Genomic DNA, 19470 nt, shown 5'->3' with positions numbered 1-19470 from the left:
GACACACTGTGCAGTTCAGTTGTGTTCAATACCATGTGTATGAGTTTGTCACCTGGCTTTACAGTATTCAGTAAGTAAACAGCATTTATATGCAATCCTTTATTATATCCTATGGAGGGAATTTTATTTTTAAGATGGATGTCAGGGACTCTGGAGTTATGAAGGATATTCACTAGATTATCAGGAATGTAAGCGTTCACCGAATCTGATATGACTAAGAGTAACTGCGACTACTTTTTTCCGCAGTTAGGGAGAGAATTAGTTAGGGTTTAAAAATGATGATGATACAAAGGCTGTCATAGACATGATGGGCCAAATGGTCTCTTTCTGTACTGTAAAATTCTATGATTCTAAATAAGGAGAAACATTGTCATCAAGAAGATAATTGGCAATCAGAGGGCATAAATGCATGATAATTGGCCATAGAATCAGAGGAAAGATGTAGAGTTTTGACTTTTATCTTAAAACACAGCCAGTCTTTGTGATGTGCATGAAGAGATCATAGATGTGGACATCACTGGCAAGGTCTGCATTCGTTGTCCATCCCTAAACACCCTTGTACTGGCTGATGAGGCCATTTTCAGAGGGCAGTCAATAGTCAACCATATTGCTGTGGGTCTGGAATCCCAGGTACGCCATATCCAGCAAGGACAGCACATTTGCTTCCCTGAAGGGCATTTGTGAACAAGAAGGATTTTACAACAATCAATGATGGTCTCACCATTATTGGGACTGGAATATCTTTATATTCCAGGTTTTTGTTAACTGAATTCAAAGTCCACCAACTGATTTGAACACATGCACACCCCAGAGCATCAGCCTGAGCCTATTGATGACGACCCTGTGATCTTACCACAATGTCACAATCTCTCCTCAATGTCAACTTCCAAAAGGGACCGAGATACATATTTGTAAAGGAAACATTTGCAGGGGGAGAGCACAGAGACAGATTATCACCGAAGCCTCAAATTTGGATCTCTCAACCCTCATTGCCTCCTGCTTCAGTATCCTCCACCACCACCCCTTAAGAACTGTGTCTCTCTCCAAATTTGGCCTCTTGTGAAATGCCAACAGCATTTGCCCCTCTGTTGGGAGCTGTATTTTTCATAGAAATTTTTTTTTTCATAGAACCCCTATAGTGTGGAAACAGGCCCTTCGGCCCAACAAGTCCACACCGAACCTCAGAGCATCCCACCCAGACCCATCCCCCCTAACCCACCTAATCTACACATCCCTGAACACAACGGGCAATTTAGCATGGCCAATCCACCTAACCTGCACATCTTTGGACTGTGGGAGGAAACTGGAGCACCCGGAGGAAACCCACGCAGACAAGGGGAGAATGTGCAAACTCCACACAGACAGTCATCCGAGGCTGGAATCAAACACGGGTCCCTGGCGCTGTGAAGCAGCAGTGCTAACCACTGTGCCGCCCAGAAGCCTGGGCTCTGAGCTCCACAATTCCCTTCCTCAACCCCTCCATCTCGCTTTGTCTTCCATTAAGATGTTCCTTAAAAGCCTAATTCTTGGCCCAAGCTAAACTTTTCTGTTTCAACTCAGTGGTCAAATTTTGCCCGATTAGGCTCCTGAGAAGTATCTTGGGATATTTTTACAAGCCAAGGCACCTTTGTTGTATCTAACATTCACAAGAACACAAGAATTAGAAGTAAGAGTAGGTCATTTTGGCCCCTCGAGCCTACTCTGCCATTCAATGACATCATGGCTGATCTGCTTCTGGTTTTGGCTCCACTTTCTTGCCTGTTCCCCTTAGCCCAAGACTCCTTCATCAATCACCAATCTGTCTAACTTGGCCTTGAATGTATAGAATGATCCAGCCTCCATTGCTTGGAAGGAGGAAAATAAATAATCTCCTCAACTCTGTTGTAAATGGAAGACCCTTAATTGTTAAACTGTGCTCCCTGGACTCCACCACTTGGAAATATCTCCTCAGCATCCACCCTGTCAAGCCCCCGCAAGATCTCATGTTTCAATAAGATCCTGCATCATTCTTCTAAACCCCGATGGGTACAGTCCCAATCATTTCCTCATAAGACAATCCCCTTCAACCCAGGATGAAGCAAAGTAGTTAAACAAAAGAGCCATCAAGGACCTCCATCCTTATTTGTGTGATATGAACTCCACACCTTCATGTCCCACTGACCCTCAGGCTGTATGCTTAACTTAAATAAGCAATCGACACAGATACCTGGAGTGAGGAGCTCAGGGACACTCGCTTTGTCACGCGTTTCTTATGTTCTGTTAAAATTCCATCAATTTTCCTCATGGTTGGTAAATAAAGTTCATCTACAGCCAGAAAGCAAAGACACAAATCAGCAACCAAACCTCAAAGCAGTTTAATTCCTTTTTTTCATATTCTTTGATGGGATGTGGGCATCGCTGGCAAGGCCAGAGTTTGTTGCCTGTCCTTAACAGCCCTTGGACATGGTGAATCGTTTGTCCATTTAGGAGGGTAGTTAACATTGCTGTGAATCTGCAGTCATGTGGTACCAGGCTGCGTAAGGACTGCAGATTTCCTTCCCTAAACGGATGGATTTTTTATTGGGTTTTTGCAACCACTGATAAAAATTGTCATGGTCACCAGGACTGGGACTAACTTCACATTTAAATTCCAGCAGCTTCCATGCCCCGAAGCATTGACCTGGGTCACTGCATGACTAATCTAGTCTCCTAACACCATGCCATCCCTCTAACCCACAACATTTTCAGAAACTTTGACAAGTTTTCCTTTGAAAGTTTGCATCTCAAACACACCCAAGAGTGGGTTCTGTAAGAATCCTAGAAACCTGACAGCGTGGAGGTAGGCCATTCAGCCCATCGAGTCCACACTGACCCTCTGAAGAGCACCCCACCCAGATCCAGCCCCCAACACTATCCCTGTGACCCTGCATTTCCCATGGCTGATCCAGCCAGCCTGCACAGCCCTGGACACTAAGGGCAATTTCACACGGCCAGTCCACCTAATTTGCACATCTTTGGACTGTAGGAAGGAACCGGAGCACCTGGAGGAAACATGGGGAGAATGCGCAAACTCCACACAATTGCCCAAGGGTGGAATCGAACCCAGGTCCCTGGCGCTGAGAGACAGCAGTGCTAACCACTGGGCCACTATGCCACCCCTGTGTAAGGGAGAGATCAGTAACAGAAACAGTGAATGAGACACAAAGAGGCGAGAGGCAGTGCGTTGGCTCAAAAGGCACAGCCATGGAGGCTTGAGAAGGGCAGCGAGGGAGTAGGGAAAATAAAAAGAAACGAAAATATTAAAGTGGAGTGGGAAGAACAGCAAATGAATGAGGCTGAAAATGCCCACTCAAACTGTATACAGAGTTTGCAATTTGTTCATCGTTCCTACCATTGTTGGCCTCAATTGTCTCGATCATGGCTGGGTCAAGGGCCGCACTGACCAATAGCTCGATGTAGCTCTTGTACATCTCCTTCATTGCCCGTGTGTTCAGGATGCGGCCGGTTGGGATCCGTTCTGCAGAACAGAGACGCATTCTGGTTAATCGCTTGTGGTCAAATTATGACATGCTATTTAATTTGCAAATGCAAAACCCAAATGACAGAGTCCTCATTTTCTGAGTTTAAGATGAGTTGTGTGCCACTGAGTCTGTAGAGGAAAATGTCCTCAGAGATGTGTTTGTGTCTCTGCACTGTTGTATTGCTGTCGGTCCATTTACCAGGAAGCAGTCTGTCTTCCTCAGATGTTTATTTCCATTTCATTGTTCAATACAAACTCCAGGCTGCTCTCTCTCCTTCCCAATCAACTTTCCTGGTAAAAACCAGCCTTATTATTCCCCCAATAAACCACTATGCAATCACCTAAATAATCTATGAAACAAACAATTAACAAGCACAAACAAGAACAGAAATTGCTGAGAAAACTCAGCAGGTCTGGCAGCATCTGTGGTGAGAAATCAGAGCTAACATCTTGGGTCCAGTGACACTTCCTCAGCAAGCACTGTCCACTGGGCATGAACAAAAATGAGGGGAAGGTAGGGAAAAAGGGAAGCGACTAAGTTCAAATGGAGTTAATGGTGAAATAAAGCACCTCACACCCTGCAGTGCCCACCTCTGTCTAAAGGAGAGGCAGCAATTTTTATTTATATCAACCTCTTCAGAGATTTTATTACAAATCTCTGGAGTTTGAAGCCAGGCAACTTGGCCCACAGGCAGACTACCACAAAAGCCTTCCAAAAAAAAAAGAGAGATAGCAAGAACTGCTGATGCTGGAGTCAGAGATAACAAAGTGTGGAGCTGGAGGAACATGGCAGGCCAGGCAGCATCAGAGGAGCAGGAAAGCTGACGTTTCGGGTCGGAACCCATCTTCAGAAAGAGCCTGCTGTGTTCCTCCAACTCCACAATTTGCTATCCCAAAACAAAAGTCTTTTTTTGTTTTCTTTTACTATCCCGAAGTGCTCTTACACACAACTGAACACTTTATTTTCCTATCACCAAATGGCCCATGGTTTTTGTTTCAACTATTAACCACCACCAGTAAATCACCCGTGTTTTCCAATTAGTTAGTTTCCAATGCAAAGTCCATTAAATCTATGTTCCAATGAGTATCAGCTGCACTCTTCCAGCTCTGCAGAACATCCTGGTTCATCCTTAAAGGAACCAATATTTACAACATTGTCATCCACATATGTTTAAGGTTTGTATTGAGGTCCGGTAGTGGAATTTGATTGTACAGTACCTCTGGCTTGTCATGAACTTGTTTAGCAAGGACCACTCTCACCATGGTAATGCAAAGACAATTGGGGTTTGTCACAAGGAACTTGTTCATGACTTTCTGTGTTTCCTACTCCTCAATCTAAAAGAACGTTTGCTGGTAGATCTTGTTCAGGAAGGTTGCTTATATGCAAGAACATACTTTTAAACAATAACTTTGCCTGCAAGCCTTGCCTGATTACAAACTGCTTTCCACATTCTGGACCAACCTACAAATACCTGCATCCACAATTAGAATGGCAATTAGCTATGTAAACATATCACACTGCACTTACACCCTCCCACCAGTGGTTATGACATAGTACCTCCATTTGGACTATGCAACAATACAATACAATACAGCACAGCACAGCACAGGTACGGACCCTTCAGCCCACTAAGCCTGCACCAGTTTCTACCCCTCTGTTCGCCTCCTGTATGTGTCTATCAAGATAAACTTTAAACGTTGCTAGTGTGCCTGCTTCCACCACCTCCTCTGGCAGTGTGTGCCAGGAAACACCCACCCTCTATGTAAAAAAATTCCCTGCACTTCTCCCTTGAACCTGTGCCCTCTTCTAGTTTACATAATATACCTAACAAATAACTTATTAAAAAATTTAGTTCTGCACAAACTAGTTCAACTGTCCCTTAATTCACCAGCACATCAAAGACCAAAAAGTGCTTCATTAACTGTAAAACAGTATGAGATGTCCAAGTGTCGTGAAAGATGCTATATAAATGCAAATCCTTCTTTCTGTTGCAATATATTTCCAGACCAATGATTAGCATTGATTGAGTGGGGCAATCTTGAACTTTATAACAGAGTATTGATGAATTACTAATATTTTCAGCCCTGAACTCTACAATAATGTCCATTTATGAATGGAACCTTGAAACCTTTGGACTCTGAGTGTGAGTAGAAGTTTGCTAAACCCGATAATTCATTTTACTCCAGCAACGAACCAGGGAGGAGATGAGGAGAACTTTTTTTTTGTTAAACATAGCAAGTTGTTAGGATCTGGAGAGTGCTGCTTGAAGGGGCAGTGAAAGGTCAGTTGTAACTTTGGAAAGTAGAAACAAAAAATACAAACTTGTGGATAATGATAAGTGGTGCTAAGTGGACACAGCATTCAAAAAGAGCTGGCCATAAGCATGTCACGTTGAGTGGTCTCTTCCTGCTCTGTACAATGCTAGCCTAGTCTAATTACGTATTCCATTTTCCCAGGCAGAGCTCAGCATGCACCAAGAGTGTCAACAGTAAAGAATCATATAATCCTTATAATGCAGAAAGAGGCCATTCAGCCCGTCGAGTCTGCACTGACCCTCTAAACTGCATCCCACGCAGACCAAGCCCATTGCCCTATCCCTGTCTCCCTGCGTTTCCCATGGCTAACCCATCTAGCCTGCACATCCCTGGACACAATGGACAAATTAGCATGGCCAATCCACCTAGCCTGCACATCTTTGGATGGTGGAGGAAACCCACGCAGACACAGGGAGAAATATGCAAACTTCACACAGACAGCAGCCCAAAGCTGGAATCGAACCCAAGTCCCTGGTGCTAATGAGGCAGCAGTACTAACCACTGAGCCACCATGCTGCCCCTACAAGTTTCTACACTCCTTCCAAAGCTTCCAATACTCCTCACTGACATCTGCTGTAACATGTGCGGTTGGAAATATCCCTGTGCAGCAAGACACATAGGTCACACACAACCAAAGTCAGGTTAGACCTAACACAGAGCCCACGACTCTTGGTGGAGTGCCTGTTGCTGAAAGCAGGATGCAAGCAAAAACAACAAAACTATGCAGCTACACTGTACAAGCTAAACCGCTTTCAACTTCAACAGACTGTCTGGGATTCGAAAGACTCCAGGTCACAATGACAGACTTTTGTTTTACTTCAAAGTCCATTTATTGTGTTTACTTTAAACAAATCATTCCCCAGGGTGAGATTATTTCTGCAGCACCTGGGGAAGCTCAAGAAATACGTGCACTTTTGGATTGAACATTAGTTCGGATCACTGAAGTCCACAGGAGCTTGGACTGTATTCCTCGCACAATGTATACAGAACAAGAACAGACCATTCAGTCCAACTGGTTCATACTGGTGGTAAATACTCCACAGTCACCTTGCACCCTCCTTTATCTAATCCCATTCATACATCCTTCTCACTTAAGTTTTGTCTGTTTTCTTCCTTAAGGCACCTGCTTGAATGTATTCGTACGTATCCTTGTGTTGCACATCACCACATTTCTTCATACATTTTCAGTCCAATATGACTATCCTTCAGAGTTCAGGATTGTGAAGCAGTCATACTAGACTCAAAATGTTAACTGTTTCTCTCTGCACAGACGTTGCTAGACCTGAGTTTCTTCAGTATTTTCACTTTGTTTCAAATTTCCAACATCGCAATATTTTGCTTTATTGTCATTCCTAAATTTGTAGAATTTAGTCCATGCTGATCTAGCATTCACTAGCCTACAACCTGCAGTCCTTTATTCAGTCTCACTGGTGAGGTGATCAACTGGTGTGGGAATTTACACTGTATGGGGTATGTGGTTGAGTGCTTAAAATAATGTACCAGTCTAATGTAGGTTCAGCTTAAACCGTGTTTCACCTTAACAGGACATATTAGATGGGGAAACCCCAAAGTGTGTTGGGATACTCTCCCGAGGCCTGGAGAAGTGTAGCCCCAGCAACACTCAAGACACCATCTCGAACAAAGCGATCCATTCGATCAGCACCCATCCCATTCCTTCATCATTCACTGCTTCCACCATCAATGCACAGTGACAACAGTGTGTACCATCTACAAGATGCACTGCAACAACTCACCAAGGCTTCGTTGACAGCGCCTTTTACAACCAATGCCACATAGAAGAAAGGTTGCAGGTGTGGGAGCAAAGACATCAACCATTTCAAATCAGACAAATGCTACTCTGTATGTAACCCTGTGGTGCAACTGTCCTGGGAGTGTTTGATGAACAGTGTCGAGAGAGGTTTACTCTGTATCTAACGTCGTGCTGTACCTATCCAGCAGTGTTTGATGTGGGCAGTGTCTGGGGAGCTTTACTTTTTTGTTAAAAAGAACAGAAAGGTTTTACTTTTAGTTTAAGAGAGTAGATGGAGCTTTACTCTATATCTAACCCCGTGTTTGACGGAGACAGTGTTGAGGAAGCTTTACTTTCGCTTTGCTTTCAGTTTAAAAGAATAATGAAAGCTTTACTCGGTGTCCAACCCCGTGCTGTACCTGGCTTCAGAGTGTTTGATGGGCAGAGTGTTGAGGAAGCTTTATTTTCGTTTTACTTTCAGTTTAGAAGAGTAGAGAGAACTTTACTCTGTATCTAACCCTGTACTGTCTGTGTTCAATGTTGCATTCTGAAGGAAGCTTAACTCAGACACGAGCTTCTCTCATGCTTGAGCTGGGAAGGAATGGATCCCAAATCTAGAAAGTGCTCCACTCCCTCCCACATCCTCACCATTTGCCTCCTGAATATTTCCTCCATTAAAAAAATCCAAATGGAACAAGCCAACAGTCAACACAACACAACTTAAACACAAAATGGTGGCGAAGAGAAATCAAACTAAGCCATTCACCCTCTTCACTCTGTTGGTTGGGGGTAGAGTCCGATTCCGTTGATGAAGCAACCTCTTTCAGCCATTTTTTCCGCTTCTTCGGAGGGGGCTCGGCCTTGGCTTTGGATGGTCTCTGCTTGGGTTTCGATGCTGGCCGAGCAGGTGGCTCCGGTTTAACCACGACCGGTACTCGATTAGGAGTGGTCTTTGTCTGGCTCTGCCGTCTAAAGCACCAAATTCGACAAGTCAGCACCGGGAGAGGGAGTGTTACATTCAGATTCTCTACCCTTGCCCCGTCAGGGAAAAATGCAGTGGGATATGAGCCAGGGTGGCTGTCGCCAGGGGGCGGGATCTAGTTGGCCCCTTCCCTGGTTCCATTCTGGGACTTGAGTACTAAACCCAAGCCTGACAGTCAAGGAGGAGTACTACACTGACAGGGAAGCCAAATATTTGTTATCATCGCCGTGTTGCTGTCTGTGGGAGCTTCCTGTACACAAATTGGCTCATGTACTTCCGCCAACAGTGCCTACATTTCAAAACGTGGCTATAGAGTACTTTGAGATGGTGGGTGGTCATGAAAACAGCAGCGAAATTCTCTTTCTTTTTAGTAAGGGGCAAAGGGAAAATCAGCAAGGCTTCATGCTCCTGATCCAAGAGGCTTGGAATGTGTGAGGACACTCAATCAAAGTCCCACTGTGAGACCCCTCCGTAACCCAACTCCAATCAAGGCTTCTAACCCCCGCACTTGCACTAGGCCCCAAAGACCTCGTCTGGTGCTTACCACCTGAGTATTCACCCAAAGACCCTATTACTTTCTCAAACAACTTTTTTATCATGTTTTATAAAGGAGGAAGCTCACACTAGCACTAACTGAAAGCTGCCTTCACGGAGATAGACGTCTGTACCTCAGGGATTGCTGCGGCCTGTGCCAAGGCTTCTTGGAGCACACACGGACATAGTCCTTCTTGTTGACGTTCTCCAGGAATTTAACGTAGAGTCGCTGGTATTCATTTTTTGCGTGACCAAAGTAGCCAAGATACTGAAAGAGGAAAAGGCAGAATATGTTAGGCCTGTGACCCCACCTGTTGCTTAGCAATTGCCTACTTAGCAAGGGCTAACGGGCTCTTGACCCCAACTTAACATTCTCTCTAATTCTGTTTTCAGTGCATGGACCTCCAAGGTCCGTGCATGGCAGCAACTCCTGAACCTGAGGTCTATGTGTTGGCATTGGCAATAAGCATGGGAAGAGCCTCGGAGCAGCCCCTTGGTTTAGATGGAATATTGCTGAAGTGTCCGCATCAAGGGTGCTGGAGGGAGAGGTGGCTGACAGGATGGGAGTGAGGTGAGAGATGGATGGGGGTGCTCAGGAATCACCTTGAAAAATCACCCATCTGGATCATGGATCAATGCATTTTGTTTCCACAAACTCACAATGAAGGTAGTGGTACCATCACTTGGCTTGTAATCCAAAGGTCCACAGGATCAACTAGGTTCAAATCCCACCAAGGCTGCCGTGCAAGGTGAATTCAATTAACTAATCAGGAATGTAGAGCTAGACCATGGATTGTTGTAAAACCCCATTCAGGGAAGGAAATCTGCCATCCTCACCCAGTCTGGCTTACATGTGACTCCAGACCAATGCAGTTGATTCTTAACTGCCCTCTAAGATGGCCGGGCATGCCAATCAGTTCGAGGGTAATTAGGGATGGGCTGTCAGCGATGCCCACATTTGACGAAAGAATAAAGAAAATGTACATTCGTTGACTGGGAGCACCTTCTAAGTCTATTAAACCGCTCTCTTTATTGAAACCATTATTGCCAACATTCATGGCCCATCACTGGTTGGCTGAGTGGCTTTGTTTTTTATTCATTCGTGGGATGTGGGCATCGCTGGCTGACCAGCATTTATTGCCCATTCCTAGTTGCCCCTTGACAAGGTGGTGGCGAGCTTGAACTGCTGCAGTCCACCTGCTGTAGGGTTGACCCACAATGCCCTTAGGGAGGGAATTCCAGGATTTTGACCCAGCGACTGTGAAGGAAAGGCAATATATTTCCAAGTCAGGATGGTGAGTGGCTTGGAGGGGAAATTGAAGGTGGTGGTGTTCCTACATATCTGCTGGCCTTGTCCTTCTAGATGGAAGTGGTCGTCGGTTTGGAAGGTGCTGTCCGAGGATCTTTGGCGAATTTCTGCAGTGCATCTTGTAGATTGTACACACTGCTTCTGCTGAGCGTGGGTGGTGGAGGGAATGGATGCTTGTGTATGTGATGCCAATCAAGCAGGATGCAGTGTACTGGATTGTGTCAAGCTTCTTGAGTGTTGTTGGGGCTGCACTCATCCAGGCAATTGGGGAGTATTCTATCACACTCCTGACTTGTACTTGTCGATGATGGATTGGCTTTGGGGAGTGAGGAGGTGAGTCGTGGAGTTGTACTCCACTTCTCCCTCCTTCCCACCATCCCCTGTGTGTCATAGCAGAGGGATCAAATCCTACTCCAGACTTTACAGCACAAAGTCTAGGGTGACCCTCCTAGCGCAGTGCCAAGTGCTACAACATTGAAAGACAGCATTGTCTCTCAACTGAGATATTAAACCTCTCTCTCTCTCTTTCTGGTGGAAGTGAACAATTCCATTGTACTATTTGAAGAGAAGGAGGGCTCTCATCTCTGGCGTCTTGGACTGTATTTATCCATCAAACAGCATGACAAAACAAAATACAGAATGATTACCTGGTCATTGGTATATGGCTATGGTGGGGGCTTGCTGTGCACAAATTTGGCTGCCACATTTTCTACATTATGATAGCGATGAGTGCACTTTTCGCAAGTGTTTCACTGGCTGTAAAAGGGCACCCCGAGGTCACAAAAGTCGCTATACAAATGCAAATTCCCTCTCGCCAGCGATTGCGTCCTTACTTTGCTGGTTGCACAGAACTGCCGATGGCCGTCCCTGATCTCGGGGGTGAACTTCTGCAACAAGGCCTTCTGCACTCGCCAGATGGGTGGCGGTTCCCGTCCAGCCTGCATGGCGAGCTGTGGGCAAAGGAAGCAGAGGCGTTATCGATCATCACCAGGGCACTACCAACTCCGATTCGACACATTCCTGGAGCTTTCTGTGCCATGTCCATTTGCCCCTCCCTCGCCAATCCTCCCTATTACTTTAGACCAATCAAATGGCTTCTTTCTCACTCTCTAGTTTCATCACCGAAGGGCTGAATGGCCCAAACCTTCCCAGTCCCTGGATCATTGGAGACCAGATGTGCATTCCAAACCCGGAGCGGGGTCCTGCCAGAATCCCAATCCTCTCAGTCCAGGGGATTGTCCAGGAAATTTGAAAATCTGAGGGAAAACTTATATGCTCCCGGTCGCCCTCTGGACAAGTTCCAATTTGCTAACCTGCAGAGTTACCCTGGAAATGTTAGACTGTAAAAAGTCTAGTCTAACTCCTGGGTAACTACACAACTAGTGAAGTCCAATGTCCCAAAGAATCATGCTCTCTCTTTAAAGAGGGACAACTAGTAATGGGTTTAACCTGGGAGTCACCATGCCTGAACCCACCCCCCAACAATTCTCACTGACCTCCTCACTTCAACTAGCCCCTGCTCTGCCTGATTATCCCTCCCCATCAGGTCCCCCCATCAACAATCTAATGCCACCCTATACCCGATTGGCCCCCAACCCTTCCCTACCCACTACCTGAATACATGCCCCAAGTGACCCCCACCGATTGTCCAGTTACCCCCCCAAACCAGACTGCCCAACCCCTCCCCACCACCCAACTGCCACCTGACCTACCTGCCCCATTTGCCAACTTCAACTCAGCCCATTCACTAGCATCTTAAACTTACCATAACTGCTGTTTTTAAAAAAATGTGCGGTTGGTGGTTACGCTCCCAAACCCCCAGTGATACTGCAGAGTTCTCTCCGAGGGACACAGTGCTCTGTGTTTCTGGGACAGCTGGGTTCGGGAAAACCCGTTGGAGTAGCGTTGGATGGAAAAAAAAAGCCACAACACAGTAGCTACTCCCGGATCAATCTGGGCCAATGTGAGCACATATAAGAAAGCAAACACAACTATTTTTCTCTCTTGAGCCCCCATACATGGCCCAGGAGATCATTCTTCAATTTCTGGAGATTCTCGAACATCTCGGAAGGGTTGGCGATGCCAGTTGTGACTAATCTGTTGATTTTCCAATTGCTGTCCTACGTTTTCCCTTCAGAAAGCAGCAGCTTGCTTTGGGTGTAGTAGGAACTGCAGATGCTGAAGAATCTGAGATAACAAGGTGTAGAGCTGGGTGAATGGTATCAATGTGGACTTCACATGCTTCAAAATCTGCCCTCCCCCTACCGTATCCCTAAACCAGTCCAGCTTGTCCCTGCCTCCCTAACCTGTCCTTCCTCCCACCTATCCCCTCCTCCCACCTCAAGTCCCAACCCCATCTCCTACCTACTAGCCTCATCCCACCCCCTTGACCTGTCCATCCTCCCTGGACTGACCTATCCCCTCCCTGACTCCCCACCTACACTCACCTTTACTGGCTCCATCCCCGCCTCTTTGACCTGTCTGTGTGCTCTCCACCTATCTTCTCCTCTATCCATCTTCTATCTGCCTCCCCCTCTCTCCCTATTTATTTCAGAGCCCCCTTCCCCTCCCCCATTTCTGAAGAAGGGTCTAGGCCCGAAACGTCAGCTTTCCTGCTCCTCCGATGCTGCCTGGCCTGCTGTGTTCATCCAGCTCTACACCTTGTTATCTCAGCTTGCTTTGGGGTACAGTTTAGGGATCCGGTTGAGACAGTACTGCACGCAGCAGTCCCATGCACCACTGGTTGGGTAAGTACACTGGGTGCCAGCCCACGTGTAGTTTTTGTGTTTGGGACAAAACCGCACGTCACATTTATGCTGGAAGTTTTTGTCTGCAGCCCCTTTCCAGTTTTTTGAAGGGGCTGTTCCTTAAGTGTTCATTGTACTTCAGCCCCGTGCTCCTGTGTGGGGAGGGGCAGGTAAATCAAAGGGCCTTCTCATGGGTCTGTTCCTGAGCATGGCCAAAGTGGCCATTAACAGGTCAAGGCAGCAGGCCAAAAAGGGGGTCATTATTCCTGACTGTCTGTCACTCTTTCACAGTCACACCCACACTTGGGTGTCCCTAGAGAAGGAGCATGCAGGGCTCACCAGCACGATAGAGGCCTTTACAAACCTGAGGGCACCGCAGGGGCTGGATTGCATCATCACCCTGGACAATGCTATTTTAATTTGACAAGTTTCCATTTCCTTATACAAGTTTCATTAGCATTAATTTGTTGCTCATTAAGGACAAAAGAGCAACTAGGGAGAGAATAGGGCCATTTAAAGATCAACGAGGCCATCTATGAGTGGAACCACAGGACATGGGTGAGATACTAAACGAATAGTTCATGTTAAGTGTTTACTGTGGTGAAAGACCTGTATGCTTGAGAACTTGGAGAAATAAACAGTGATATCGTGTAAACAGTCCACATTACAGTAGAGGAGTTGCTGGAAGTTTAAAAAGCATAAAGGTTGATAAGTCTCCAGAACCTTATCAAGGGTACCCCACATTGTGGGGAGCTAGGGAAGAAATGCGGGGCTCTTCGCAGGTATTTGTACCATCAACAGCCACGGGTGAGGTGCCGGAAGACTGGAGGGTGGTTAATGTTGGGCATTTGTTTGAGAAAGGCTGCAAGGAAAAGTCTGGGAACTATGGACCGGTGACTCTCACATCAGTGATGGATATGTTGTTGGAGGGGATTCTGAAAGACATGCATTTGGAGAGGCAAGGATTTATTAAGGATAGTCAGCATGGCTTTGTGCATGGAAAACCATGTCTGACAAACTTGATTGAGTTTTTTGAGGACATGACCAAGAACACAAATGAGGGCAGAGCAGTAGAGGCTGTCTTCATGTACTTTAGCAAGGGCTTCTACAAGGTTCTGCATGGTAGATTGGTTAGTAAAGTTAGATCAACAGATCCTGCGAGAGCTAGCCAATTGGGTACAAAATTGGCTTGACGGAAGGAGGCAGAGGGTGGTGGGAGAGGGTTGCTTTTCGGTCTGGAGGCCTGTGACCAGTGGTGTTCTGCAGGGACCAGTCCTGGGTCCACTGTTGTTTATCATTTATAAAAATGATTTGGATGAGAATATAGGAGGCATGGTTAGTAAAGTTGCAGATAACACCAAATTGGTGGTATAGTCAACAGTGAAGAGGGTTATCTCACTAGAACGGGATCTTGATCAGCTGGTCCAATGAGCTGAGGAGTGGCAGATGGAGTTTAATTTAGATAAATGTGAGGTGTTGCATTTTGGTAAGGCAAACCAGTGCAGGACTTATACAGTTAACAGTAGAGCTCTGGGGAATGTTGTCGAACAGAGAGGCCTAGGGGTTCAGGTACATAGTTCCTTGAAAACATCATCACAGCTAGACAGGGTGGCGAAGAAAGCGTTTGGCATATTTGCCTTATTTGGGCAGAGCACTGGGTATAAGAGTTGGGATGTCATGTTGTGGCTGTACAGGACGTTGGAGAGGCCACTTTTGGAATACTGTGTTCAATTCTGGTTGCCCTACCATAAAAAGGATATTATTAGATTGGAGAGAAAATATTTACAAGGATGTTACTGAGACTGGAGGGTTTGAGTTATGAAGAGAGGCTGGATAAACTGGGACTTTTTTCCCTAGAGTGTAAGAGGGTGAGGGGTGACATTATAGAGGTTTATAAAATCACGAGGGGCACAGATAAGGTGAGTAGCAAAGGTATTTTTCCCAGGATAGGGGAGTTCAAAACTAGAGGGTATACTTTTAAGATGAGAGGGTAAAGATTTAAAAGGGACATGAGGGACAACTTTTTCACACAGAGGGTGGTGCATATATGGAACAAACTGCCAGAGGAAGTGGTAGATGCAGGTACAGTTATAAAATTTGAAAGACATTTGGATTAGGGTACATGAATAGGAAAGGTTTAGAAGGATATAGGGCAAATTCAGGCAAATGGGACTAGTTTAATTTGGGAAACCTGGTCGGCATGGATGACTTGGACCGAAGGGTCTGTGTTTCCATTCTGTATTACTCTATGATTCTGTTTTGTTACTGCGCCTCATTAGGGGCTGTTTAGGGAGCTTTACATTCAGTTTAAAGGAGTAAAGGGAGGTTTACTCTGTTTCTAATCCCATGCTGTCCCTGTCCTGGGAGTGTTTGATGGAGACAGTGTCAAAAGAACTTTACTTTTGTTTTAAAAGAGTAAAGTGTTTTACCCTGCACCTAAAACAGTGCTGACGCCATCCCGGAGGTGTTAATGGGGACAGTGTCGAAGGAGCTTTACATTCATTGTAAGAGAGTAGAGTCGCCCCAACAAGACCATGTTCAAAGAGACAGTGATGCCACCTGTGGAAGAATATCCCAACTATATGCATTGCCTAGGTGCATACCCTTGGCACCAGCTCCATATTCAAACATGAACTGGTATCTTCACGGGGAGGAGCTTAAAGTCTCTAGGAATGGTCCATTCAGCCCATCATTTCCTCAAGGCTCAAACCAATGATCCTCAGAAAGGATAATGAAATGTTGGTCTTTATACTTAGACTAGAACAAGGTAGAAATCACGTTCCAGATTCAGCAACACTTCAGTTTTAAATTCCCCATCCTCATATTCAAATTCCTTGATGATCTCATCACTCCATATCTCTAATCTCCACCAGACCCGGAACTCCCCCAAATCCTGGCCTCTTCCAGATTCCTAAACGTCCCTTCGCTAACCATAGGTAGTCACATCTTCACATAACGCTGAATCTCTGGAAATCCCTCTCCAGACCCTTCCGCCTCTAATTCATTCTTTATGAGTCTTCCCCTTTGCCCACACTTTATTTTATTTGCCTCAATACCTCTGTACTTGGTTCTGCGTCCACCTTGGTTTGCCCGAAATTCCTGCAAAGGGTTTCGGTTTGGGGGAGTTGGGGGGATTGTTGGTTTATGATGATGGTGGACACTGTTTTTTTTTGTCCAAGGTGCAAGTTACTGTTTCACCAGGGGGCTTGCTTTACCTTAAGTGCTTTGATGTCGTCGATCTTCACGACAAACTCGTCACGCTCCCGGAACACGCCTTCGCCTCCGCTTTCTTCATCCTCCTCGTCTGTCTCGCCAGAAATGGCGACAGAGTCTTGCTTCTTGGCCAGGTGCAAGGGCCTGTGCCAGGGCTTCTTTGAGCAGATCCGTACGTAGTCCTTTTTCTCCACATTCTCCAGAAACTTCACGTACAGCCGCTGGTAGTCCGTCTTCACCTCATCTGGGTACTCGATATACTAATGAGGAAGAGGAGAAGGTTTCATTGCTCACTTCACTGTACCATCGGCGGCCATTTTTTATGGTGGGCGTGCAAGATGGAAACGACTCGACCCATCACCTCCCAAACCAAGAGCCGCTACCACTGAGGACCAGGGCACAGGAACACCTCCACCTTCAAATTCCTGAAGGAACTCCCTCCCTAACAGCATTGTGGGTCAGCACATGGACAAGAGTGGTTCAAGAAGGCAGCTCACCACCACCTTCTCGAGGGACAAGTGGGGACGGGCAGTAAATGTTGGCCAGTCAGCAATGCCCTTGTCCCGCGGCTGAATAAAAAAAAAAATCCCAATGTAGAGAAACATGGCCATTCCTTGTTCAGAACTCCGGTGAGGAGTCACACCAGAGTTGAAACGTTAACTCCGTTTCTCTCTCCACATACACTGCCAGACCTGCTGAGTTTCTACAGCACTCTCTGTTGTCATTTTGGATTTCCAGGTGAACATTTCACCTGGCAGAGGAGCAGCGCTTCGAAAGCTTGTGACTTCAAATAAACCAGTCGGACTATAACCTTGCATTGTGACTTTTGATTGTAAGGTTACAAAGGACCCAAATACAGTGAACAGAGATGGCCTACTTACTTGAACAGGGGGCATCACAGAGCATAGATCTAAAATTAACACAGAAAATGCTGCAGAAACTCAGCAGGCCAAGCAGATTCTATGGAAAGAGAAAAACAGAATTTTGCGTCCAGTGTGGCACTTCTTCAGAACAGTGTTATATCAGACCCAAAACATTAACTCTGTTTCTCTCTCTTCACAGATGTTGCCAGACATGCTAAGTTCTCTAGCACTTTCTGTTTTTATTTCAAATTTCCAGCATCCGCAGTATGTTGCTAAGGTTATTATTTCACTGTTGCTGGGTCAAATTCTGGGAAAACTGCTCCCTAATAACATTGTGGCTCTACCTACACCACATAAGACTGGAGCTGTCAGGAAGACAGCTCACCACCACCTTCTCACGGATACCTAGCCAACAACACCCATAAACCAACAATGACAATTTTCTAAACTGCAGACAGCAGATTTGATCCCAGAACTGTGCTGGGTCAGATACTTCTACTCAATGACACTCAAATCCCAGCAGCCTAGGCTTATGAGTGAAACAAAAATCTAGGATTTCCATCCCAGATCACTGTCCTTTCTGAAAAACTGGTGATGGCTGCTGTAGTTGAATATCCCAGTTGGCAGTAACTACTTTGCCCACAGGTGGTATAGAGGGTGGCCAGTGGCTGGCCGAATCTCTGGAATTCTCTCCCCAAGCCCCTCCCCATTCTCCTTAAAAAAAGGAGAGGAAATATTGCACAGAGACCTCCACCTGCCCTTTAAATTTGGCCATCAAAGGAATCAAGACTTCTTCACAGTGTCCTGGCCAATATTTATCCCTGGAACAACATCATGGAAAGTACAGACTATCGGGTCATTTCTCACATTGCTGTTTGTGGGAGCTTGCTGTGCACAAACTGGCAGCCATATTTAATCCATTACAATAGGAATTACATTTTGAAAGGACTTCATTGGCCGTAAAGCTTTTAGGAACAGAAGTTGTGAATTATGCCTTTTTATTTATTCATTCACTGGATGCAGGCATTGCTGACTCGGCCAGCACTTACATCCCATCCCTAATTACCCAGATCAACCACATTGCTGTGGGTCTGGAGTCACATGTAAGCCAGACCAGATAAGGATAGCAAATTTCCTTCCCTAAAGGACATTAGGTGAACCAGATGGGTTTTTCTGACAATCAATAGCGGTTTCATAATCGGACCCTTAATTCCAGATTTATATAAATGTACGATTTGAAAGATCTGCATTTATACAGCACCTTCTCTTCACTAGGCCATTAGACATATTCAAAAGGGGTAGTTGCTGCTATAATGTCAGAAACGTAGTAGCTAACTGTGCACAGCAAGCTCCCACAAAGTGATATGGGAATGACCAGATAACCTGTTTTGTTTTTGTGTAGATGTTGGCTGAGGGATAGGCTCCTCTTCAAAATAATACCAGGGCACTTTCTGTTCTGGAACATCCACCAGACAGGACTAATGGCTGAGCATCTCATTCCAAAAGGGGGCACCTCTGGCACCTGAGGACTGCACTGGGGGCGCCAGCCTGGATTTTAATGCTCACGTCTTCGGTGTGGGACTTGAACCTGTAACCTTTGTGCTTCAAGAGATGGGAGTGCTGCCCACTGAGCCACAGACACTCTTGTCTTTGTTGCTTACGTTCTGTGGGTACTTAACCACTTGAGGTATGTCCTTTCCAGACTGGTGGGAGGGTGGGAGAGAATCGGGTGGCAGGAAGAGAGAGAGAGAGAGTGAGAGAGCGTGAGAGCGCAAGGGGAGGTGAAGGGAAGGAGGGAGGGAGGGAGGGAAGGAGGGACAGAAGGAGGGACAGATGGAGAGAAGGAAGGAACAGAGGGAGGGAGAGAAGGAAGGAACAGAGGGAGGGAGAGAAAGAGACAGACAGACAGACAGAGAGAGAGAGACACACAGACAGAGAGAAGAGAGATGGGGGAGCGAAAGGGAAAAGGAAGGAAGGAGGGGCAGTTGAGCTTACCTGAGCACTGGAAGAGAAGTGGCGCTGACCATCCCGCACCTCGGGTACAAACTGCTGGAGCGAGGCTTTCTGCACTCGCCAGATTGGAGGAGGCTCACTTCCGGCCTGCATCGCGAGCTGTAAAACAGTATGCAGTGCAAGTAGTCAGCCTCAGCGAAATCTGACATTCAACAGATGGAGACATTTTTAGATTTTAAAGGCCTCACGGAGTCAGAGGAGAAAGCCAGAAAACGAAGTTGAGAGAGAGGATTGGCCATGATCA

The 19470-nt window shown here is 46.0% G+C and overlaps 1 protein-coding gene across 4 annotated transcripts in view; it reads right to left on the bottom strand.

Moving 5' to 3' along the window:
• LOC109937117 (proline-rich protein 12) overlaps positions 1–19470 on the bottom strand; it is a 93819-nt gene that overhangs the window by 19278 nt on the left and 55071 nt on the right. For 2 of the 4 annotated variants that reach the window (XM_020535762.2, XM_048617453.1), the window contains exons 7-13: positions 19209–19325; positions 16353–16610; positions 11224–11340; positions 9216–9349; positions 8332–8534; positions 3371–3496; positions 2207–2304 (exon numbers count right to left, since the gene is read on the bottom strand). In XM_020535762.2, coding sequence (XP_020391351.2) covers positions 2207–2304; positions 3371–3496; positions 8332–8534; positions 9216–9349; positions 11224–11340; positions 16353–16610; positions 19209–19325 — 1053 coding nt within the window. Of the gene's footprint in view, positions 1–2206; positions 2305–3370; positions 3497–8331; positions 8535–9215; positions 9350–11223; positions 11341–12465; positions 12578–16352; positions 16611–19208; positions 19326–19470 lie in introns of those variants that run through there. The other 2 variants (XM_048617454.1, XM_048617455.1) reach the window with 2 other exon arrangements.

The sequence above is a fragment of the Rhincodon typus genome, chromosome 37 (assembly GCF_021869965.1).
Source record: "Rhincodon typus isolate 14 chromosome 37, sRhiTyp1.1, whole genome shotgun sequence".
Classification (NCBI taxonomy): Eukaryota; Metazoa; Chordata; class Chondrichthyes; order Orectolobiformes; family Rhincodontidae; genus Rhincodon; species Rhincodon typus.
The sequence above is the reverse complement of the archived record's forward strand: the minus strand, read 5'-3'. Positions and strand labels throughout refer to the sequence as shown.